This window comes from Bombus flavifrons, chromosome 2 (genome assembly GCF_040668555.2).
Source record: "Bombus flavifrons isolate JBK064 chromosome 2, iyBomFlav1_principal, whole genome shotgun sequence".
In the NCBI taxonomy this organism is placed as follows: domain Eukaryota; kingdom Metazoa; phylum Arthropoda; class Insecta; order Hymenoptera; family Apidae; genus Bombus; species Bombus flavifrons.
Genome location: NC_138443.1, coordinates 1,410,853 through 1,436,220, shown reverse-complemented (window position 1 = coordinate 1,436,220; position 25,368 = coordinate 1,410,853). Strand labels below are relative to the sequence as shown.

At 33.0% G+C, this 25,368-nt stretch overlaps 2 protein-coding genes and 1 long non-coding RNA gene across 10 annotated transcripts; 1 reads left to right on the top strand and 2 right to left on the bottom strand.

Annotated features, from left to right (window-relative positions):
* Positions 1–1,505: 1,505 nt before the first annotated feature.
* LOC138186761 (uncharacterized) lies at positions 1,506–9,816 on the bottom strand. 5 transcript variants are annotated; one of them, XM_069126950.1, is made up of 15 exons: positions 9,668–9,816; positions 8,890–9,024; positions 8,192–8,284; positions 7,902–8,066; positions 7,489–7,620; positions 7,201–7,412; positions 6,603–6,646; positions 6,402–6,504; positions 5,889–6,101; positions 4,744–4,896; positions 4,486–4,659; positions 3,436–3,732; positions 2,990–3,191; positions 1,996–2,447; positions 1,506–1,635 (listed from the first exon to the last, which is right to left on the bottom strand). In XM_069126950.1, exons 1-14 carry the CDS (start codon positions 9,759–9,761, stop codon positions 1,999–2,001), a joined length of 2,466 nt encoding a protein of 821 aa, XP_068983051.1. In that variant the 5' UTR covers positions 9,762–9,816; the 3' UTR covers positions 1,506–1,635; positions 1,996–1,998. The 5 variants fall into 5 exon arrangements, 4 of the variants coding, with proteins under 4 accessions (XP_068983051.1, XP_068983015.1, XP_068983041.1 ...); XR_011174983.1 differs by adding an exon at positions 1,737–1,796 and having other exon boundaries at positions 1,556–1,635; positions 4,486–4,896; XM_069126914.1 differs by having other exon boundaries at positions 4,486–4,896.
* A 2,444-nt stretch (positions 9,817–12,260) lies between these two features.
* On the bottom strand, positions 12,261–25,149 carry LOC138188144 (endoglucanase E-4). Of its 4 annotated transcripts, none has more exons than XM_069129678.1 (7): positions 24,747–25,149; positions 20,770–21,144; positions 16,811–17,048; positions 15,796–16,074; positions 14,196–14,536; positions 13,520–13,769; positions 12,261–12,694 (listed from the first exon to the last, which is right to left on the bottom strand). In XM_069129678.1, exons 2-7 carry the CDS (start codon positions 20,800–20,802, stop codon positions 12,408–12,410), a joined length of 1,428 nt encoding a protein of 475 aa, XP_068985779.1. In that variant the 5' UTR covers positions 20,803–21,144; positions 24,747–25,149; the 3' UTR covers positions 12,261–12,407. The 4 variants fall into 4 exon arrangements, with proteins under 4 accessions (XP_068985779.1, XP_068985770.1, XP_068985763.1 ...); XM_069129669.1 differs by having other exon boundaries at positions 24,797–25,149; XM_069129662.1 differs by lacking the exon at positions 24,747–25,149 and adding an exon at positions 21,551–23,098.
* LOC138188167 (uncharacterized) lies at positions 16,959–20,076 on the top strand. Its single transcript, XR_011175385.1, has 3 exons — positions 16,959–17,097; positions 17,975–18,170; positions 18,846–20,076. It is a non-coding gene; the product is annotated as an uncharacterized LOC138188167 (long non-coding RNA).
* Positions 25,150–25,368: the final 219 nt, after the last annotated feature.

Genomic DNA, 25,368 nt, shown 5'->3' with positions numbered 1-25,368 from the left:
CCGTTTTCATGGCGTTGAGAGTTGGAGAACACGGTACGAATAGCTTTTACAACAATTTCAAGAAGCGTAAGAACGCCTAGGTAAGCGACAGTATTTTGTTTTATTACTGATACAATAATTTATTTATTTCTGATTCGTGAACAAAAATAAGATTATAAATAAATCGCACATTTATTAGGTAGTATGGCAGGTATTTCAGAAGGTTCACAGTTTAAAATAATTTAGTCCTGTATTACAAGAACGACGAAACTGTCGAAGCAGGATTTCAAAGAATTACAAAAATAATTCTTGATTATTACATAAATAATTATCTTGTAAGCTATCAAATAGTTTTCTTTTGGTTTTTCGAAAGACTCATTTGAGTTGCATTACTTTCGAAAGATACGCGCGAAATATCGTTTCGGTATCGATTAATCTTTCTTAGATATATATAATATTTTGATATTTTTAAAAAGTACCTTACATTTTTTTTATCTTTTTAAACGTACTTATCGAATTTCTACAAAGATCGCAACGTTTATTACGTTTCGTCCAATCACACTGCATCAGTTAAAACGTATATATCCAAAGCTTTAATTAATTGAAATTCCAATTACGTAACGGGACTAACTTTTAATTGACAATTACGTGTTGGTACATACAAAATCGCAATTTACTTGGTTCCATTTGGCATTTATGAACAGTTTCAATTTACCGAATCAAAGAACAAGGGTTTGACATTGTTATATTATAATTATATAATAATGTACATTTCACACAAATTTATTACATATCTTTCGTTCGTTGTGTTTTTATTAGAATGTAATGATAGCGTTTTAAAAGAAAGTAATTGCCGTGTTCGCGGATATGTAAGACGGGAAATTTAATGACAGCATATTAATGACTGAACGGAAATATATATTCTTCAGTTTACGTTCCTTGCCGTTCTTTCGTGCTTTATTTCGGCTCGCACTTTCAAGGAGATTAGCCATTCGATGATATTTATTATAATGATATATCATTTAATAGATTTACTACTGTCATAATTATATTACAGTGTATATCATGTTGTATCATTATAGTAACTATTAAGTATTATTAGATGCGTATGTTTATAGAAATTTATATTTTCACGAATAATATTAAAAAAAAAACACAGAACCTCAGAAAATATTTGTTTTATCCACTAAATATTATAAAGTATATTGTACTTTGAATATTTTGTATACTTTTGTATTCTATACGTTTTAATATCCCTAAATTGTCCAAAAATCCACAATCTGATAATAAAATGTTTACCTTAAATGTAATAAAATTATTACCTTGGATAGATCGTTTCGTTCTCTCAGGGATTTTCTGTTCGTAATGTTCTATAAATAGGAAATTAAAAAATCACTGTTGAACTTTACAATTTAATTTCTTAAAAACAAATGTTGGAAAATACGTTATACATATAATACTGTCATATTGACTGTGACTTTACTTAGTGGATTTCCCATTACTTTTTACGAGTTTCGAACGACCATATTCGACGTACGTGTAATCCTGAAGACCAATTTCACCGTTGCCAGCACCGTAACTAGGCAGATTATAAAAGGACCGAATAGTAGGTTCCTCGTTTGCATAAATTAGCTCAGGTGTCCTCGATTCTCTTTCCTGGTAGTGAAATTAAAAAACCGGTTTATCTTGCGTTGAACAATTGGACTACGTTAAATCGTTATATAGTAGAGTACATCTGTCTCTTTGAAATTAGCTACCAGTTTCATCGATGTTTTTCACGGAAAGAAGACAGAATATTTTTAATTCAAGTCTGTATACTACTCGAAAATAGTATCGAAAATAGTTTTGTGTTAAATTATTAAAATATAAATAATAAAGAAAATAAAGAAATTACGTATTCTTTAGTGATACGTTTATCCATTTGTTTAGATTTTAAGTATTAGTATTCTAAGCATTATACAATTTAGGATTCTAAATGTTAGAGATTTATTAAAATTGTTTTTAAAAGATACAAACCTGTTATGGTTTTAAATTCGATGAAGCTGTTTCTGTTTGATTCGTAGGCAAAATCTGGTCATATGTTTCTTCTTCTAAGATATGTGAATTATGCACATCATTCACATTATTTAGAACATTTTTCAGAAAAATGTTACTCGATTCAATCCCCGAAGATTTTGATTCGTTATAGTATTTGTTAGTTTCATCGACAATAACTTGTTCACTGTTTAAGAAAGACGTGTTTAGTGAACTTTCATCGAAATTCAATTCTGTTTCTCTATCGAAAGTATCATTCTCCTCATTCATCATTTCCATCAGGGTTTGTACGTAAGGTAAGAGGCTTTCTCTGTTCAATTCAAGGAAAAGATTTAAATTCATTTCTTCGTTGTTTATATCGTCGATTTGTGGGAATGATAACTGTGATTGGACATCGTTCGACTGATCTGAATAACTGAAAGGTTGAATGTTATCTGAAATAAATGTTATTTTATTGAATCTGACAAATCTTTCAATCGAATGTTAATTAACTTCTTACTGTTGATTTCGTAATTCTATAATCAATTTTGTAATTAATTATCAATGGACTTAATACAGCAATTGGTAATATAACAAAATGTCAAAATATATTATTAAACAAACATAAATTTAATTTACAATTTTAAACAAACTCGATTGTGAGAATTCAAGTTTATCTCACTTTTAAAAATTCGATTTGCGAATTGAAATAAAAAATCGTAGTTGTTTTTGTAGATATTCGAATTACGCAGTTTAACTTCCAGTTCGCAATAGAAGTAGGAAAATAATGGGCATTATACCCGTAACGAATCTATAAAATTCCATCTCTGCTACAAGCAAGGCCACCTACTATGTATTCATTCTAGCGTAAAGATATTATAATAATTTGTGCAATATTGTGAAAAAACTTTACGATTTGCTGTTGACGGTAAAATAAATTTCAGCGAACGAATTTATTGTAACGAGGAATATATGGCAAGGGACGAAGGGAACATACCTAATTTATTAAAGAACGTCTTAACACCTGGTTCGATCATGTCTGTGAAATTTCCATAGTCATCATTAGGGAAAGAAAATTGATTTGCATTTTCTTCAGCATTTTTATTCCTAAATGTATCCTCATTATTTTCACTATGAATTATCGAACTCCACTCGAAGTCTCCATCGTGTTTCTCATTTCGTGGGGCTTTAGGTAAATCCTGAAAAGATGAAGCTTGTTAGTGAAAAAAAAAAAGAATGGGAAATAATATAGCGTTGAAATAGTAGAAATTACTAAATTTACAATTTGCAGCAAATATTTTGAAATGGAAAAAATTAAGCGGAAGAAACCATTTAATCATTTGTATCTTTTTGAATTGTCTACTCGTAGGTATCACGAGTATAAAACAATTTTCTCTCGAGAAAAACTTTCTCTCAGTTCTACCAAAGCTTTAGAAAACTTACTTCTTCGCGATATTCTTCGATAGGTTTTTCATCAAAAGTCTGTGACACATTTTCAATCGGGGAGAACTGCATAGAGTTAAGAAACTTAAGAAACTTCTCCAACAAATCAACAGGGATGTCATCAAAGTGTTGCGCCTTGGCCATCAACCTTTTGTCTTCCGAAAGATCAATAGAATCTTCAACAGAGTGCGTTTCTTCTTTAGGTGAAGTCTTTTCAAGATTTTTGTGCAGTCCAGTCCACAAAGACGATAGCTCGTCTCTGGTTGATGATAAATTCATCTGTTTCTCTGGAACATTCTTCAAAAGCAGTTCTGATATTAATAAAAAACAATTATGTAGAAATATTTTAAAATTAATTTAGAATTAAAATACTTATTGCTTTTTCTTCTTTTAATAAATAAATTCAATTGATTTTAATCAATTTTTCATTCAAATGTAATTGTTTTATTCGTGAAATTAAAGTTATATCTATAATATAATATAAAAAATATACATAAATATAAATGTGCATACAGAATATCCAATTAACCCCTTAACCTACAACTATGAGCATAGCCCGTAGTACGATGATCGGGCCAAATATAATATACGCGAAAAAAGAAGTCGAAAATATAGAATAAAAATTTTTCGTTCGAGGCTTTGTTTTCGAGAAAATCGACTTTGAATTTTCGCTCGGTAGGCGTGCACTTTATCACGTCTCGCTATAACGGATCTCACTGTAGATCGTCGTCTCGATGGAAAAATTAAAAAAAAAAAATTTTTATTCTATATTTTCGACTTCTTTTTTCGCTTAGAATCACCCCCTTTCCGCTTGTACCACCAGTTACCAACCACCCTGTATAATATAACATATAATAGCTTGTTTACGTTTTCGGCCCAAAATTCTCGAACGTAAATCGTAGGTTAAGGGGTTAATTAAACGAAAATTAATTTTTTTCCAGTATCGGTTTTTATATTCAAAAGAATTCATGTTAGCATATTTTATGTATAAGAATAAGATAAAAATAAAGCAAAAGTTCATACGAATAATTTGATAAAAATAGAACTCACGAAAGTGGAAAAATTGTCCCGTACATCAGATACTTTTCCATTTTCTGAAATCGTTCCGTGATGATGTCGTATACTGGGATTATAATCGATAATCGGAGAATTGGTTAATTCCTTCATATTTTTCACAGGAACCACAAGATACTGTTGATCGTAAGCATTTTCGATTTTCTGTGGCCGCGACGATAAAAATTGATTTCCCACGTAAGAGGGATATTTCAGAAGATAATTGAAAAATGGCGAAGGGCTAGATTCCCTTACATTATTCAGCAGAGCAGCTTCTAAAGCTGCGTACGGCGGTAACAGGATTCTGCTTGGTACAAGAATCTTCTCTAAAATATGCGTCAAATTTCTTTCTCTCAGAAAAGACTCAATTTCTTCTATCCCTTTTTTATCGTCAGACGGCGACATATTCTGAAATCATTAATTTCATAAATCATAATTAGCTTTTCGTTATCCACGATTTCACTGTGGACTTTTATGCATTTATGAAAAATTTCTAGATGCACAAAATGACATAAAATATATCAGATATGCAAAACATAGTATCCTTTATAATATTTAAAATAGATTTCTTTTTCATTGTAATCTGCGTATGTGCAATCTATCATGCAATGATATAATTTGAATTTGAGTACACCCAGTGGCGTATCACTATGATATTATTTAGCTCATATTGCTAAATCTCTATCGTAGATGTAAAAAGTGACGTCTCTTTAATCTTTCGCATTCTTCTATGGTGTCCAATAATTTTGTGTCCAGGTTGTTGGTAATTCTTCGGCTGTTGTTGATATAACCTGCTGTGTCTGACGATTTCTTTCTTTACAGCGAGTATACCGGTTTTTTATTTATTGGTTCGTTCGGAATGTATCATTCCGCATAGAAAATTGTATGTCAGTGTTTATATTTAATAAAACAATTTTCTATCCAAGTTGCAGTTTTTTAATTATATTCCTAAAAAGTTATATTCCTACGAATTTGCATAAATATCCACAGTCCAGTTACGATAAATCTGACGATTAACTGGAATTCATATTGCGGAACCGACGAAACAGAAGAGAAGATTCTCATTGCTATCTTTTTCTTCGTTTAACTAGCTACGACATAATAAATCGCCATTAAAGAGCTAGTTTGCTTAATTTTGCTATTCGACTCTTTTTCACCCTCCATTTTACTCGATAATTCCCTCTCGCTATTATTACGAACATTTATCTCACCTTCCATGTGCATACATATTGCATCGCACAAATCACATTTAACCGAAATGAACTTACGTAACACAATTTAAATAATCCATCTGCGCAATAAACGCAAATTGCATACTTGCGGCCTTGCAAAGCATGAATAACGGTAAAAGATTTGCCCATTTTGCCACATTTCCGATCAAAATTCCATCGTGTGCTTACCATCGTACCGCGAACTGAGTATAGATTTTCTGTCAATGTAGTAGGTCGTTCTTGTCCCGGAAGTGTCGGTCCCATGGCATCCAGATTGCCGTGTGATGCTTGGAGCCATTTTCGCAACTCTTTGCCACGCGACGACAGAATTTCCTCTAACCAGTCACCGTACGCACCAGAACCGAGTATTTCCTTGATAGATTGAAGCCAATCTTGAAATTGCTGGAAATAGCGGATGCTGCAGTGCTTTTATCGGGAACCGTGAAAGGCTTGAGAAACAAGTTTGGTTGAATTCCGTGGAAAGATCTTAGTAGCTTACGTCCAAATAAATAAAGATATTTAACTCTTTATATTCTACTGATTTTTTATTATTATTGTTATCACTCAAAGTAAAAAATGTTTAGCTTTTACAAGCGTTCATTTTTACTGTAAATATCGCGAGTGAAAATCAAATTTATAATGTGATTAATATATTATTTAAACAAGTTTTAATTTTTTACTTAATTAGATATTGAACGTTACCTTGAAATCTTCCTCTTCTTCGACATTTTTTCTCCATAGTTCTATCGCTTCCAATTCGGTTTTCGATTTTAGATGATTTAACCATGAGACAGGGATTCTATACCTCGCATTCCGTATTCAAATAATTGATTTTAGTTTGTTTATAGAAAGGTTTAAATATAATTTGTATAATCTAACAATTATTTAAGATATGATATTCACCCTCTTCTTTCAACTCCATTTTCTTGATCCGAGTTTGTTGGTATCTGAAGAAATATTAGTCATTTCTGTTATCGAACGATAAAGAGCACAACAAAAATTAATAAATTACTAGAAGTTTTGAATTTTATTTAAAGTTTACGCGAAGTCGAAATTTGTACATTTCACTCGTAGAATTGAAGAACGTCAATGAAAATTATGTGATTACGAGAGAAAAGATAATTATATAGATCACATTCATAATATTAGAAACAAGATTTCTAATTCCTAATTGATAATCATTTGTTAAGTGGAAAAACGAGTCACCTCGTCATTTAAGTTGCTCCTATCTTGTACGTAACAATTTATTTATCGTTTCGTTCCTATTAAAAATAAATGACAAAAGTAAATTTTCACATTTTCATGGAAGGAAATTAAGTAAATTCAGTTTGCCTATATTAATTGTGAATTCAGTCATTACAGAAGAACCTGGTTAAAACGCAATTCAATTAATACTTAACAATTTAGTTAAGCCTAAGTTAATATTCCCATAATATGTAGAAACGCGATTCCATTTAACAATATATAAAAATAATTCGATTCTATTTAGGAAGAAATGTACCTCGCTATCATTCCGAGGGACTTCGTCCTCCTTCTTCAGAGATCTTCTTGAGAAAGATGAAACAGAATCATTCGCTGCTGTCACATGTACCTCATGGCAAGTTCTTTTAATATTACAGTCGTCTGTCTCACAAGATCCTACAATTTCTGCGGAACAGGTTTGCCTTTGTGGGCATATCCATCCACGACAACGTTCATTTGCCATTTCATTCTCTGGAAAATTACGAAGGAAAACAAAAGATCTTTACAAATTTCCTTCACATGATATACAAAATTCTGTGAACTCTACCTCTTGGCATTATGCAATCCGGTGTGTGTTTACAAAGTGGAATCGAACAGTTACCCTCTGGTCTTCGTAAGAAACATTCGTATTCTGATGAACAACCGAGATTTCGACACTTTACGAATAAATGCTGCACTTCTACGAAAACAATCATTTGCATCGTATTAAAAAGGATAATAGATTTACATTTGGCAAAATTTTCACTACGAATGAAAAATCATATAACTCTTATTTTATTACTATTATTAAATGTATTACTATTATTAAATTTATTACTATTATTGAAAGTATATATATATATATATATATATATAATATATTACGACTATTTATGACAGAAAAACTAAAATGTACTAAATATATAAAAATCTTGAAGTCTGTGTGACTTGTCATCATCACAGTGACTTAAAGACAAGAACCTTTGTTCTTCATGCAGCTTTTTATTAATTTACAAGGAGGATTTGCACAGAACGATTCCCGGAGAATGCAATGGTTTCCTTGAGGACATTTGAACCCGGCGCAGGAAGCGGGGCCTTCGTAGTATTCTTTTTGGGTTACGCATCTTGCTATCTGTTGCTCGCACTCTGAATAAAATGCAATTCATTATCTACTAATCCACAGTAAAGAACTCTTAATGAAATAACGAAGATATCGATAGTCTTTCTTTTGTTTTTTAAATAAAAAAAAAATAAATTATTGTAATGCTCACTTTCGTCCCAGTGACAACGACGAACTTTCAACATGCACACGTAACCATTGGTGCAGTGCACAGTATCGCAGTTGGAGGGTCCTCTTAGAGATTCTTAAAAGACACACGTGTAATATCGATAATTATATAAGGAGGAATATAGCATATTTTTAATAAAAAAAAGAAGGAGTAGAAAATACTTAAAATCGTGGAATGAGAACATTTTTAAATAAATTTTGAAATAGGATATTCTCAAACAAATTATATTTTAAAACAAATCCACCACTAGTCCCAAGCAAATAACGTTTTAAATAAAATCTACAACTAGATATTGCGCTGGTAGTTTCAGCTAGAAGAGATCGAGACGAAGATAACTCGCAGAGAAAATCTTTCGTTTTTGAAACGTGAATCGTCTCACTGAGAATGGAAATTCCACGAAATAGTTCGCTTTTCAGAACGGTCCGCAATATATTACATGTTCATACGTTCGACTAAAAAAGATGCGCACCAGACAGGAATTTCATTTCTCCTTTGTGTCGAGCAATTCAAAATTTACTGTATCCCTGTTCAAAGCAATAGTTTAACGCAAGATGTTGAATTTTTGACTTAAACAACTGTTCGATAGAATAGAAAATTGCATCGATGCGATTAATTATGTTCTTTGTACAGTTTATCTCGCCATGTAATTCAATTTCGACAAGTACCATCCAGACACTGACCTGTTCGAGATCTCGCGCAGTATAGCATACTGGGACACGGAGGGTCTTTACATCGAAATTTTCGATGTACGCAGACATCATCCCCGCCGCAATGTAAATACGTGCATCCTCTGAGACTGGTGTCATCTGTAGTTACTGTAATCAAGCACAGAATGGATTACTTTTTGAAGAATATACACGTTTCCAGAGATAACGTAAGCGAGAACTCTGTAACTTTAATATTTTTTTTAACATTCCATGCACTAGCAATTTCATTTTACGTTACTATGTGATACCTGTTTAACAAAAACAGTATTCTTTATAGAATTCATAATACTTGTTGTATTATTTAATAATCTCTCCAGCCACGTGCAATGTCGAAATCGCATTCTACTTATTCTATTAGTTTCGGCGGACCTATTATCGTATCGCGTTTTTTTTGTGTTGCATATTAGAAGTTTTCTTATAACGAATCTGCAAAAATATAAATTTCGTCCGCGATTTTGTATAGAAAAGTATGAAAATCGTCCCCGGTTGGAGGGTTAAATAGAACAGTGTTAGATTATAAATATGATATTGCATAATTTGGTGAATAAGGGATTTTGAACAAGTAGATGCTTATAAAAATGATAAAATTGGCAGACGCGGTTAGCCAGGCGATGAAAGTTAATAATATAGAAGCTTAATAAAATCACATCATCGTATTTCTGCGATGAAAGACGTTCTAAACTTGTTTGTTTTTGTCGCTATTATTAGTATATGAGATTTAATGAATTATTTTGATTCAAAATGGACCTACCTTCGCCTTTAAAACCATGAAGATAAACCTCTGTGGTCAATAGCAACAGAGGAAGTAGTGTAAAGTACATAAACACGACACATTTCATTTCCATAGTGATAGGAACATGATAGCGAACGTTGCTCGATGGTGACTGCACCTGAAGTAAAGTAAAGCAGCTGACGCAATTGATATGGAAAAATCGTGTTTCGATATAAGCTGAGTAACTGGAGACTGTACGGAACAATCGGTCAGGAATGTATTCATTCGATATACGTCGACATAATAGCAAGCGATTATCTATCCACAAAATACTCAGGCGTTTTACAATTCTTTAAGTAAAGATTTAAAAAAGTTTCATAAAATATTTAGATGCTTTAAAAAAAATATATATATATATATGTCATTTATCCTTCAGGTCTAATTCTGTTAATCTGCGATACTAGAATTTTCTGAAATCTTAAAATACCAATATTGCAAGTGGATTTCAAAAGCAGCAATATCAATTTTTCCTGAAGGTGTTGAGAACGTGAACCTCCAGATCTCAAGTACGTGGGAAAATTCTTAGGGTAACAGAACGAGCAAGGAAGCTCTCTGCCTTCAGGACATTCTAAGTTATAATCTGTCGAACCACCGAAAAGAGCTAAGGAGCAGAACTTCCATTGGTCGTGAAATTTCGCTCGAGGCACTCGAAGATTGTGAGATCTCAACCTCCTCAGTTCTAAGATCTACTGCTCTAGAGTCAAAGTCGCGACATCTTTCGAATCGCTTTATTTTATTTGCCTATTATTACTGTACTTAATTGTAAATAAATATTGTGTTTTATACTAAATTACCAGTAGATATTACTACCGTATTTAATAATAATATGTTATTGCACTAGCGTGAAATAATTTATTTAGAAGGATTATAAATTACTAGGTTTCGAATTGAACTGAAAAGCTGTATATAAATTTCTAAATGTTATAGTTATGGATTTGTTCCACTATAATTACGATATCGAGAAATACTCGAACAATATGGTTTAGAATTTCGAATTGCTTACTGGAATTTTCACGTATAAATTTTCATGACCACCGTGGAGTTATGGAAAATATTCGACTATTTATTTATAACAATATAGGATGTTTTCAGTAGGTATAACATTACATAAGTCTAGTATATTGGGAAGCATATAAATTATGCAAGGTTAAATAATTAAGATAATACAAATACACATTATCTTGTCTATAACAGGAACAATTACTTTGTTCTTCGTTTATGTTAGTTTCTAATCGCATGTATATTCGTAGCTATCGTACATAGTAAGCTCGTCTTATATTAATTGAAACATAAAATAATAAGAAATATTAGATATTTATTCAGAAGTAAATTATAACCGAAGGTGAATATAAAACTCTAAGATATTGAAATGTTTTCATATGCGCGCTTTTATGTAGTTTATAATACACTATATTTATATAACTATTAAATAGAAGAGAAACCTAATTTTTCATATTTTTTATACGATTATTATGTACATTATAAAGTATTTTTTGATAAGAAAAGCTTTAACAGAAGCGAGAATAGCGCGAATAATGGCATAGAAATTGACGTATCAATCGATAGCATCCCTTATTTTAAAAAAGTTTTTCGAAGAAAGTTCTACAAAATATAACTACATAATATTCTTAATTATATTAATTATCGAACAAGTTTTATGTTTCGTACCTAAATGAACTCCTTTCTTCTATTAACCTTATATATACCTTACACCGTTACATTATATATGTACATTTTCCAATCGAATCTATTAAAACCATACTCAAGCGCGTCAAGCTACACAGCCTAGATATCGTTTCAATAAAATCGTACGTTGAGAACGAAAATAATTTCACCTTCCCATCAATCAACGTTACATCAATAAATTACATCCAATCGTTCAATCGATACAAATTTCTATTCATCATACATAAAACATCTAGTCAATCTTACATAACGGCGCTTCAATCATGGCTGCAATTACTTAATTCATTTTCTTGTTTAATTAATTCATAGTCATGAATATACATTTGCCACTTTCCTTTGATTATCAGAATTAATTACTTGTCTATTCGATTTCTCCATATTACAGACGAGAATTAAAAATCGTTCACTTTATATTTACTTCAATATAATATTCACAAAATAATAATTCGATGAAATTACTAGTAGTAGGTATTTATCAACCTAAACACACAATCCACCTAATCTTTTCAGGACGATTATTTCACCATGACCAATCATTGATCTTCTATCACAAATCTCGCTTTTGATACACTACACCACCAATAAGGATCAAAAGATCCTTTACCCGATTGATATTCACATAAAAATATAATATTAACGATGAGTTTCGATAATCGACTGAAAGACACTACTATCCTGCATCGAACTTTTCGAAAACGATCACCAACAATCCATCGATCCTCTATAGCAAATCTTGGAATTCCATTCAATACATTAGTCACCATTAACAAGAATCGGAATATCTTTCATTCAACTGATATACACATAAAATTGTCAACTTTTAGCTTTCAAAAAATAAAAGTCAGAAGATAATCCTTTTCCGAAAGATCATTTGACAATATCTTCGCAATATCTTCCAATTTATTTTGTATTCACAGATTATGTATGGATTACGAAAAAGTCTTCTCTCGTTATTTTAATGCGAACTATTTCGTTTTGGAGAGTAAAGTAATTCCTTGGTTCGTGGCCAAAAGCAGCGAACTGTTATCGCACGTTACGTAGTGCTTTTAACTCGTAGTTGCAACAATCCGGCCAGTGCACTCGTGAATCCGGCATTGTAATCCAATGTGACTTCCGTGTATACGTAATCCTCTCGATGATCGTGAAACTTGTCCGCCTCGTCGGGGCCGGAGACCAGGGCACCATAAAGGATTTGAGGGTTTGGTGCGTCCTTGTCGAATTCGGGCCATCCACAAACGGCTGGTCTGTCGGGGCAGGATGACGCAGCATGATGTGGCTGCTTCGGTGGATTTCGACCCCAACCGACCACGTAACTCCTGCCTAATAGGGGTGGAAAGAGTTTTGCTTTAATTGCGATGCGAGAAACGAAGAAATTAGGGTAACTATACAGGATGTTGAAAAAGGCGAGTGCGATACTTGAAGGTTTTATTATAGTACTCGTAGAGAGAAGTAAAAAGTATGTAATCAATAAATACATTGTATATGTACACTGCTGACCATAAGCATGTATTTGGATTCTTCGTAGTGTTAATTTAAGTTCAACGTTTCCAACTGTCTTTATTCTTTAATTATTTTATTACAAATCTATTAATTTATCCGTGTAGTGTAATGTAATGTAATGTAATCGTTTCTTGTAACGTAGAATACTAAATAAAGTAAAATTTGTTAAAGTTTTACAATAATTATAACGAATATGTGTCTTAATCAGGCTGACCTTCTCAGGTTTATACGACCCGAAATGGATGTTATATTTCAATAGGTATTATTAAAATACGTATAATTCTCAAATGTTTGATTTTATTATTCAATTTAATGTTTGTTCCCTTTGTGTATTCCACACTTTTTATGAATAAAACAATTTAAGAAAGAAACGATATCTGAAGCGATACAAAAGCGAAGAGGAAGTGGGGAGGAGAGCAAGGTTAATACTCACGGTCGACAGTATATATATAGATCTTAAAAACAATTCTTTCAATGTAAAATCAATTTTCATTATTTATTAGCGTTCGATATAAAAAACAAATAACGTTTGATAATAAAGTCTTATCATGATAATTCGTAAAATCACATTTTACTCGAGACCTGCTCCTTTGAATCATACAATACAATTTCCAATAGAGTCATATCGTATTATAGCAAGCTTACCGCCTCCTCCCAGCATATAGTAAATTTGTTGCTCGGCAAATTCACGATATTCCTGGGGATCGCCGATACCGGGTGAGTCAGCCGCCTCCAGGCAAACGAACGCTACATTCGCAGCGTGGCAGAGGGTGCCGAACTTGTCGATGTACAGCAATCCCTTCGGCGTGCGTTTTTGCTGGCGCACCGAGAAATCGCAGAAAGCATGAGCCGCGTTTTGATATTCCGGCTGTCCTGTCATCTGTGCCAACAAAACCTGCCAAAATGTTGACTTTAATTTATATCAGCCCGATACAAGTAATTTTTCGCGTTTCCATTTTGCTTTGATTTTCATGATATTTTCTAGTAAATTATCTTACTGAAGATTTTTTAGAAGAAATTAATTGTTTGTAATATTTTCTTCGAATTTATTGGTATTTTTAGGAATCTAATTTGAGAAACGGAACCTAGACAGAAATTTGATTCATCTGCTAGGTATATTGTAAATTGCAAATTAACTCTTTCTGGTCGAAGTCCGGATATTTTCCGGCATTGTAATGCGGGGGGAGACAAATGTCCTCGGAAATTACGGCTGGAAAGTTATAGTTATAAGAAAAATGTAAAAAAAAAAAAAGGAATTCAATGAATATGTATCTCTTCTTTTCTATCATTTTTCAGTACTTAATCAGGCGAATGAATTTACCTGAACGCCAGCGACCTTCTTGTTGTAAAAGAATTCGTTCGGTCTCTCTTTCAGATGGAAATGCTGGTAATGATGTTCAGCATCCTCGAGATATATTGTGTCGTTCGTTGCCTTGAACAGCCACACCGCCGCCCAAGCCAATTCGTCACCATAATCCGTGCTCTCGTAATACTGAGCTGCTCCACGGATCGCTTCGTGATAAAGCCCTCGATATTCATTGGCAAACTTGTACAATTCCTTGGCGTGTTTCAAACATTTAGCACTGTATTCTGGATCGTGATTGCGAAATACCATACTGGATGCTGCGAGGGCAGCAGCGGTTTCACCTGCTAGATCGGATCCTACAAAAATGATTATAGTAATAAAATAATAGATATAGATAAGATAATAGTAAAAATAAGAATAATAATGGTAATTATTATAATAAGCAGTATAATTATAATTGATGATAATAATAAATGAGAACAAATAGAACTACGCGTGGAGGAAATTGTTAAATAATACGAGGTACAGAAGTGAATTATTAGGCATTCTCATTATAATGTTGTTCGAATATGTTTTTTCGCAGGTCGAGAACTTTCTCAAATTCTACAATAAAAAGAAACCTATGAATGTTACAGAGCATATATGGACCTGGTGAGAGCCGTAAGAGAAAAGAAACGGAAATCGGCTTTCTCAAATACACTGGAAAGAGAATAGCAGAAAGTATGAAACGAACGTACGAAGAGATTACTTGACGTTTCAAATCAAAGGAATTCATAATAGAAGTAATAATCATTTTACGTTGAATAACATTTGTCGTGTCTGATTACTAATTCTTGAAAAGAATATTTAAGAAATTGTTCTTACACTTGTTCATAAAAACAAAACATTTTCCACAGTATTGCAATTACACAAAATCCGCGATGAACTAGAAAGAACTTTAGGCTAAGCATTCCTACGTAAAATAAATGAAAATATCTTCTAGTTCTTTGATGAAGGCTCTTCTGATTTGATGAAACGAATACTTTGTTCGATATCATACATTGCTTTGCAGATGAACGCTGCCTAGTTAAGAAATATTTCTCCACGTTTCGCTGCCAAACAAGTTAAATATATAGGAGAAACGCAATATACGTATGTTTGACGAAAGTTTTACGCGAAATTATGAGCTTTCGGGAATTTCACGTTGGCTTTTGGCTCGAAACTACGTATGAACTGCCGCGAAATTTACTCATCATGTTGCTTGTTCGTTTGAAGTTGATAGCATGTAGTAGGTACATCTGCAATACATGGAATTGTAGGCAGATTTTCTGCGAAAGGGAACTTTGACTGGAATTATCAGTTGCAATTTTCAAAAACTATACTATCGTTTCCCCGCATAAAAATTAAATTTATATAATTGTACGTGGTTACAATATAGTGTTGTAGTAGCATGTACTACAATATAGTTATAATATAGATGATATTCGCACGGTATTGTAATTAATAGAAAAATAAAAGATATTACTTAATGCACGTTTGTAAATGAATTTGTGAATATAACAAAAACCTGGTGACAGAATTTTTCACGATTAATCTAATATTGTTATTATTAATATTAGATGTTATGATATGATACCTGGGTGTTCCGGATCAATTTTATAGGCAGGTCTGGTGGTATTCAGTTCTTCTGGTCTCCCCCAAAACGTGTGATCTAATGAGAAATCCCCGACTTGCCCGTAAAAGACATATTCGCTTACATGGCACTTGATGAAGTAGTCTGTAGCCCATTTGATGGCTTTACGAAGTTCGTCGAGTTGGCCAGCCGCGTTGTAAGCTTCTGGCCAACTGACGGCGCCCCAAGCCAGAAGGGTAGTTGTCGAAGCCATAGTAAAACCGAACTTCACGAAATCACCAGCTAAAAATATTTCGAATTATTACATTCTAATGTACTACGTCTTTATCGGGTATTTTTGTTACAACTTTTTAATGATTCAACGTACATATTTTTCTTCAGTTTATTAATCAAGATGATTGTACTCTAGAATATCGACAAGCAACTTGCAAATGGATGTATATTATATCTTTTATAAGATGTATACTTATTTTAGTATATGTATAATTATTTATAAAGATAAACGTATAAAGATCAGCGGTAAAAATAATTTGCTAAACTAGAGAATTAAATCTACAAGTATGCTCACGTGTATGCGCCCGTTAAGCGGCTAATAAAGCTTCCAGTCAATTATAATCCCTATTTTTGTTAGAAAATGATAAGAACATATTTACTCTCAAACTCAAATTAACGATGTTGAATTTTGAAATTGCTCTTCTAGAAAAAATTACAAAAAATGCGACTTTCTTTTTACCTACAGTCTTACTACATTAATAAATATTACTCGTGACATCACTCGAAAACATAATCCTAACAAAAAAGAAAAAAAAGGAAAAAGATGTATAAGCACTTTCATATATCAATATAACGATAGCAAATTTACACAATCACGATATCGCGTAGGTAGAAAATTTGATCTACAGAACTTCATTTCTAGTAAGTATATTTTCCACTGATCATTTTATCGTTGCCTGAGCGATGCAATCATTCCTATATACTATGTAGTCTATATACCATACTATATACTGTTTTCAACTACCATCATAATAGCCTCCGGTCAAATCTTCTCCGTTCAGTCCTCGATCGTCTAGCGCCGAGTCCTCTCTCCATGGGATTCGATTGTTCTCCGGCAGCTTTCCCGATCGTTGTGCCTCGTAAAACAAAAGCGAAAGCTCCAGCACACGAGCGTAATCGTTCTCGTCCTCGATGGGTTTCACGTAGTACGGTGGGTTCGCGTTTATCGTATCGATGAAGGCTATCGATGCTATCGCCAGAGTCTGTAACGTGAGTCACTCATTGAATTAAGCTTTTCGCGTAACTATTGAGGTGAGTTCAACGCACACGTGATCGTTCATCAGAATGAACGAGGATGTATGTATTTTTTTATTTTTATCAATGATAATATTCCCTTTTACATCGTTGTTGGTTCTTATTTTTCTTATTTAGTAAGGATTCTGTCTTTTTGAAAAGAATACAAATATTTTCCTTCGGTAATCGTACGAATTCTGCGAACGTCTTGTAAGTTCTCGAAGTTAGGGGTTCTTATCAAATTTAACGAAAGTGACATATTCTCGACACTATAGAGTTATGTCGAAACCACAAAGTATGACTGCAATAAATCCGCAAGGCACGTACACGTGTTGTACGTGACGGACTTTCGTAAAGGCCACCTAAGAAGCGACAGCTAAACTTTCGTTATGACCTTAGGTAGTCGATAGAAGCGAAGCCACTCCTCTTTCCGATTCTATCGCGGAAGAATGCTCAATTTTTATCGCAGACAGAAGTTCTCCGATGGGAAAACATAAATTCACTCGGCTATCATATTTTATTGCGTTCAGATAATTATAATATTCGAAGTTCCACATCTGCTTTTTTTCATCTTTATTTAATACTTAGGCAAGATAATTTTGAATGTTATTCCTTAACTGTATGTTTATTGAAAATTAGCCCATTTCTAATACAATTATATAAAATGTTTCGAGATGTATACGAAAGAATTCCTAGTATCGCCCCGAAACAGCGAGAATATTCGATAAAAAATCTTCATTTTAAAACACATTATGTACATCCATTCATATCTTTTATCTTAAAAATGTTCTTAGAAAAATGTATTATGGCACAACCTAATATAAGAAGAAATACTACAATATTTTATTGATCGAACGAACAACTCTAAACCGAGTAATTTTTATACTTATCACAGGTTTAAGAAGGTCCAGCAGCGTAAAAGAGACATCGATAAACGTCGATATCATTTCGTGACATCGATTGTGAATAAAATTCCGTGTTCATATCGGCGATATCGGTCGATGTGTACGTGAAATGAGTTTGGAACCGCGTTTGGTGCGACGTGTACTTCGTACAGTCCGGCGTTACATTCTTTCTAAGAAATTCTCAAGGTTCGTCGACCATGTAATATCTGTATGACAAACGCCAATACCCTTTGCAAACACGAAGCTTATTGTAAACTCGTGTTCTCGCATTTTTACCACTACGGCCGACGACGAAATTTGTCCACACGCGGCTCGCTGCTACGCGGACTTTAATATTTGCGATCTTACGCGGGGATTTCGTTGCAAACATGAAACGTAGTACCAGCGTCCGTTGGTACATGCGAGTTTCTGCAGTTTCTGTGTAATAGAAAAAGTCGACGAACTAAAGGTTTGCTCTTTTTGCTACGTTGGAAATTATTTTCACTGAAAGTTTCTTTCCTACACCGTGTAAAGAATTACAGAAAGAAATTAACAGATGTGAAAAATTACTTTTACTAGAAGTTCGTTTGTTTCGCTATGTAGAAAATTATAGCAAAAAATGAATTTTATGTATGATTAAAGTAACGTGCAAAAATCTTAAACCACTTACAAAATAGAACCGTTTTACTCTTACGAAGAGAGAATCCTTGGTATGATTTAAGAATTATCGATTAACGCAAAAGATTAAAGATAATTAATAGTAATTAATAAAAATGGAAAATAAATTTTTTCTTTTTTCACATCTGGTTGTTGGCAACGCAAATATGAGCAGAGATAGACATTTAGCAGTTAGATTTTTCAAAATATCGATATCTCTTTCAGGAAGGAGAAAACGATTGGAACTTGATCTTTATTACAGAGATCTTCACTCGAAGTTCATTTGATCCGGTATTTGTCGCGAAAAAATTTAATCTGAAACAGTTAATATTTAAAGTGGCCGTTTTTGACTTCGCGGGCTTTCAGAAATTCATTTACAAATGTGATGGTTGTCTTATGATCTCCAAGCCACTGAATCGCAGGAAAGGTGAATTAATCAAATCGATCGATACTTTCTTTAATTAGACGATTTATTTATGCGAGAGTAATCCCGTTCGAAGGTCGATCCCATCAGACAGTAAGAATGCAGACTCGCGTGATGGTAATACACGTCTGCCTAGTAAGACATGGGGACCGGAAGTCGATGTCCCGGCTGCTACTTCCGGCCACACGAAGGAGTCTACAGCTCGTCAATGTCAGACCCAAGGAGGGAAAATTCGATTTCATCATATCGAAATGTCATTTGATATAAAATTAGAAATGGATATTGCACATTTTCAGAGACGTATAATTTAATATGCATAATATAAAAAGTATAGTAAGTTATTTACATTTTACACGTTTCTCATCCATTTCTTTTATAGCTGATGATATTTAATTCCTTTTAAATGTATTATTTTTATACCATCCTATATTATGTCTGGATATTTCTATACTATAAAATATTTAACAGTTTAATATTATTTTTATATCGTACGTATATTCATATATCTATATTAGAATTTTAAAAGTGCTTACGTTTAGAAAAAGGAGGAATCATACGTTCATCGATGTTTACTTTGCAATTTACTATTCTGTCGTAAAGTTATTCGCAGAATAAAAATCATGTTATCATCTCCAACGATGTAATAATGTAAAATAAGTTAATAAAACGAAAGTTCAATGGCAACTAGTTTGTCGAAATTGCAAGTGAGCGTGTTGTGTTCGATGAAACGAACATCGAGTTTTTCGGCGTTTGATTTCGCGCGAGTCAATTCGAACGCGTTGCATCGCGCCAGAAGCAACAATAAGTATTCAAAACGACGTCTCGCGTCGGCATTTTGTTCGATGAGCAAGCACATATGTAAGTGTGTGTACGTATAAATCGAAAAGACATGACGTAACACGTGACGATAGAATGGAATCTTACGTGTATTTGATACGAAGCGATAAGAAATACATACATATAAAATTAGTAACACTCTTATAATTCCATGACTTACAATTAAAAGTGATATAAGTAGCTATGTATATATATACATATTTTTTCCATATTATTTATTATCTACTGCAATATATATCAAAATATTTAATTGTTAATATTGCAATATTATAATAATCCATTAATGTAATTACCCTACTATTGTGTGCTATCAGTTATGGTATTGCTATATTGGTAATAATCTTGTTATTGTTAATTTATCTTTTAATCTTTTGTATCTTACCTTCCTTCCTTATCTTTTATAATTACATTTTAATATAATTAATATAATCTTTCTTTTAATAAAATTAATATAAAATAAATATAATCTTTCATTATACGTGATAATATGCGCTAATATAATAACTATAATTTATATGTGACAAAGTCAAATTATTCGGTAAAAAACTCATATGAGGAACTATAGATCAATTTTTCAGGATGAGTGGTAAACATGCTGATATTATAAACGTTATAAAATGACTGATGTTGTACAACGACACGTGTCATAAATTAATTTGCTATTTGCAGTTTCTGGATATAATCTGGATATAATCAATCACCTTATCTTTACGTTTATCCGATTTTATCCCTGACCCAAAATTTAACACTATGAAAATGAAACGTATATCACCTGATAAAAGGAGGAACGGTTCATTGGAAAATAAAGGTATGTGCCAAATTTTTTGTAGCCACTATAGAAATTAAGTAGTTTGACGTCTGTTATCACAATGAAGAATGATCACTCACCGCAACATAGATGACAAACGCGTTCAGTTCCATTCTCGACTTTTCTCCCACAATTCTTTCTGTGGGACAACGGACGACTGTTAATCACCTTTTCGCGGCATTTGCCAACATCGATGTAAAACGCATTTCGGGATGTTGCATGTCGATTATTCACGTGCACCTCTTCATCAATAATTTCCACTCCTGTGAAATCGTTTCTTTAATCACAAAAGCGTTTCTTTCCTTGTTCCGATCTTGAAGAGTTCTTAACGATTTGATCAAACGTATAATTAAATCTGATCAACGTTTGTAGTTAATATTCTTCTAGCGTCGTTCACAAAGTGGAAGAATTACTTGATTGATTATCTTGACATTGAATAAAATCATCCACTGATTCTGTAATATGTGAGAAACCGACTTAGTAAATTGACAGTGACTTGCAATTTTATTGGATTCTTTGAGAAATTTTTCATTAACCCCTTCCTGTACCATTTAGTTCGACAAAACAGACCAGACTGATGCTCGTAAACAGGAACTAACATTCGGTCACAATCGTAACGGGCAAAGAAACAGTCCGCGAGTTCGGCTTGTTATGTTTACGTTTGGCCCAAGTATCTGGTCGCGAGTCTGACTCGCGATATTCATATTTGGGCCAAAATATTCATCACAAGTCGCTAAAGTACGGGAATGGGTCAATAATTACTGCTTTAGAAGCTCACAAATTTTCTGATTTCTACGCGATATCGGAATAAACCTAAATATCTTTCTTTCTGTCTTTGAACTTTACGCAAGAATAAATTACCTTTCCTCTTTGCTGACAGCCAAGTTGCAATTGTTTAATTTATGTGTTCACAATTTTGTTACATTTTGTACTTAACATTTTATTAGAATCTCTAAGAAACATATATCTGACGTTTCGAGGAATTGGATCACAATTATCATCACAGAGACATCGAATTACAGCGGGAATTATATTGTGCAACCACAAACGTGCTGCATTTACTGCGATGTTTTTAATTTATTATTTGATCTTAAATGTACGAACAAAATTACTTTATTATTTTAGAATTGATCTCATATAATATGAAGAATGTGACTTATACATACGTCGTATTCTGTCCTTGCAATCTTCATATTAAGACATACTATTAAAAGGTTCATTTTTTAATACCTTTTAAATCATACCTTTATCTCCTTTCCATTCATCGTTTAATTTACTCACCATTTCCTTAAAACTCAGACATTAAAATAACATTTCAAATATTCTTCACGAATTTTAGATATTCATGCAAAATTTCATAAATATCTTACAAAAATCCTGCACAGTTTTTAAATAGTTTCTATGAAAAAATTCACATCGTAAAGTTATATTTTCTCTTGTCTTTTCAAACACTTCTAACGAATCTTTTACTCAAGAAGTGATGATGTATTAAACGGCCACCGTTTCTCTCATTACGTTTTTCCTCAGTTATGTAAGAACCGATCGATGCGACCAGGATGTTTAAAACGTTTCTTTAACCATAAAACATAAAGAAGGTAATCGTTTCCAAGCAAGAAGGAACGATTTTTATATCACGCACGGCGCGCGGAATTTTTACTGTTGTATTATCAAGAATTTTCAAAACGAGTAAATCATATTGCATTCGCGAACGAAAGACTATTGAAGAGGAAAATTCGTGAACTAAGTATTATCCTCTTTTCGTAGCTGGTTTTATTAACGATTCGCTTAAGAAGGTTGCTCTTTGTACTATTGGCATATATGCAGAGCTAAGAATATTCCATCTATATTACTCTGTGCTTGGTTTATCACGTTTCTTAAAGTTTTCCTTAAGCGAAAATTGCCTTTGCTTAAATTGCAACATAAGCATGAATTCCACTTTTGAATTAATTTGTGGGAACGTAGAAAATCTTTCGATGTGACGCGTGTTCTTATAATAATTTTCATCTTTTCATCTAAAGTTCTTTTTGCTCTATATTAAAATATTTCTCTTCAAACACACGCGAAGTGCCTTAAAAATAAAGCGAATTATGGTCAAAAAATAAAAAACATCAAACAGACCGAGAAAGTAAACAAATATATTTACATCGTGTTTTCTTTACTATGATCTTCATGTATGCTTCTATTTTTGGATAAACGCAGTGATCACGTTCGCACGACACCATTGTCTTAAAAACTGTTATCTGTTCGTGGAAAAGCGCGTCTGACATATTCGTATGGATTCTACAAAGAGACCGACGTTAATTTCGCGATAAAGAAGAACGTACTAGCCAAAGATTCGGATTGTTCGTCCGTACGCGTTATTTGCATTCCACCAGAGGGATTTCTTAGTAAAACGATCTCACAGAGGTACCCTGGAAACCGAGCGCACAGGAAGTTTGGAAAGTCGACGTTTACTGCCGACGCTAAATATTTTGTCTGCGTGCTTTCCGACGACGACGATTCATAAAATATATGGCACGAAGTATAGCACTCGTTATACTTACTCGTAGTACTCGTTACTCGCAATATTTAACGAGTGAAAGATATCTTTGCTTAATAATGTTCGTATTAATGTTTGCACTAATGTTCTATTTTTCCTATTGTTTTCATAAAACTTTAAATTCGTATAAACATGCACAGTCTATCAACTACTTTTTTAGTTAAAACTGTTTTCTTTTTTCCTAACAATTTGACAAATCCATAATTATTTCTTTAGTAATATTGTATCTCGTTCGTTAAACTAGCATGCGTAAAAATCCAAACGGAAATGAACGAGAAAGGAGCAAGAAGCGAAATTCTTGATTTAATTGACAAGTACATCAACCGACAGCTCCAGTTCAATACGAAATAATGATCGGTTGTATACTCTCGTTATGACAACTTGTACAGTAATTATGGACGCGTTCCATCCGTTAGCAAAGTGGCAAACAACCAGAAGGAAGTTCCACTTCGTTACCGAAACTTCCTACGAATAGCTTTTATGATTTAATAAAAAAAAAAAGTTCTTTTATAGCTCCATAAACAATCTTCTATCCCTAAGCGGTGCTTCGAGGAAAAAGTGTTTTAAAATAAGAATCCAGAAATGAAATATTTAACGATAATTCTAATAATAAACTTCAATGATTCAATGGTATTGCAATGCACTTGTTACATTTAGCAGGCAACATCCAACTGCACGAAGTTCTTTTTAGCTGTCGATTTCGTGTGAGTCATCGAAATCATGCATATTGCATATAAATTATAAATACGTATGAAAGATACTTCGATGGTTGTCAAGTCGACATTTTCAATGCAGACGAAGACGTTGTTTACCACTGACTCATTTAACGCGTTTTCTATTAAGAATATTAAATGCCAAAGGGCGGTCAAAAGTATCGCCTAATCGCGAAAATGAAGATGAAAGTGATACCGATACATAGACATTATTTTTGATAGTTTATAATACTTTAAATTTATGTGCATAAGGGTTTTTTTACTAATTGTTATTTTGCCCTAATTTGTATATTTTTGAAGATATATTCATTGAAATATATCGTATTTCATTCACGAATATTTAATCATGCAATATAATTAAGCTATTTATTATAAATTAAAAAGAAATTCAGATTAAAATCAGTTTATTTCAGATATCTTTTATAATCCTTCCAGAAAGTTGATTATGAGATAACTTTACTTTTTCCATCCTTTTTTCTATGAAAAATTTATTATATTAATAATATTTCTCTGTAAAAGGAAAATTCGATAGAAATCGAAATCTAAATCCTGAATATAGAATTAGGAAAGGAAAAAAGAAGAAGCAATATTTAAAAAGAAATTCTGAATTATGCAGGGGAAGAATAGGAAAAGAAATGACTTTTCCAAAACTTTTATTAATTCGCAGATTGCTATCCAATCGTTTGGAAAGTACTTCATATATCGTAGATACTCGTTTATATCTCCTACCAAAGTTCGTTAACGAACAGAGTAGTATATCTTTAAATGAAAAACGCAATAAATAAACATTCATTATCGTAATTACCCGTAATTTAATCTTGATTAGATGAAATGACTTTCTCGATTGAATCTCACCTTTCTTTTCTTCAACACCTTTAAGCAGTGACGATCCACTTTTTACATTCTGCTATTGTTTACAAAATCCTACCCTGTTCAAGTATATTTCCACAATATTCAGAGAAATCACAAAATTCTTTATCGCGAAACAGATTGTTCGCTGTTTCGATACTCCAGCTGTGATTCACTTCGACATTTGAACTACACTATGCATTTAACGAGGTGAACGCACTTGTCAGTCAGAAAGTTCATGAACCGAGAGTTTGAAAGAATCCAGCGTTTGATGATCGCGTTTCGATCGATTCGTCGACTGATCGATTATGTGTCTGACTGACTGACTTACTGACTGACTGACTGACCAACGATTGTGACTTGCCGACGATCTTCCAACCGCGAACAGGTGGGGAAGGAAGTGGGGGTGATTCCTCGGAGAACGAAAGTACTTGTCTCGCATTTAATTGTTTGAGAGCGATTGGTGTACCGAGGAAAGACGCGGACAGTGGAAAGACGAGAAAGTGCGAGAAATTGTATCTTCTGTTGCGATAAGCAAAATATAGAAACACGTTTAATCGTAAAAATTTCTACTTGTG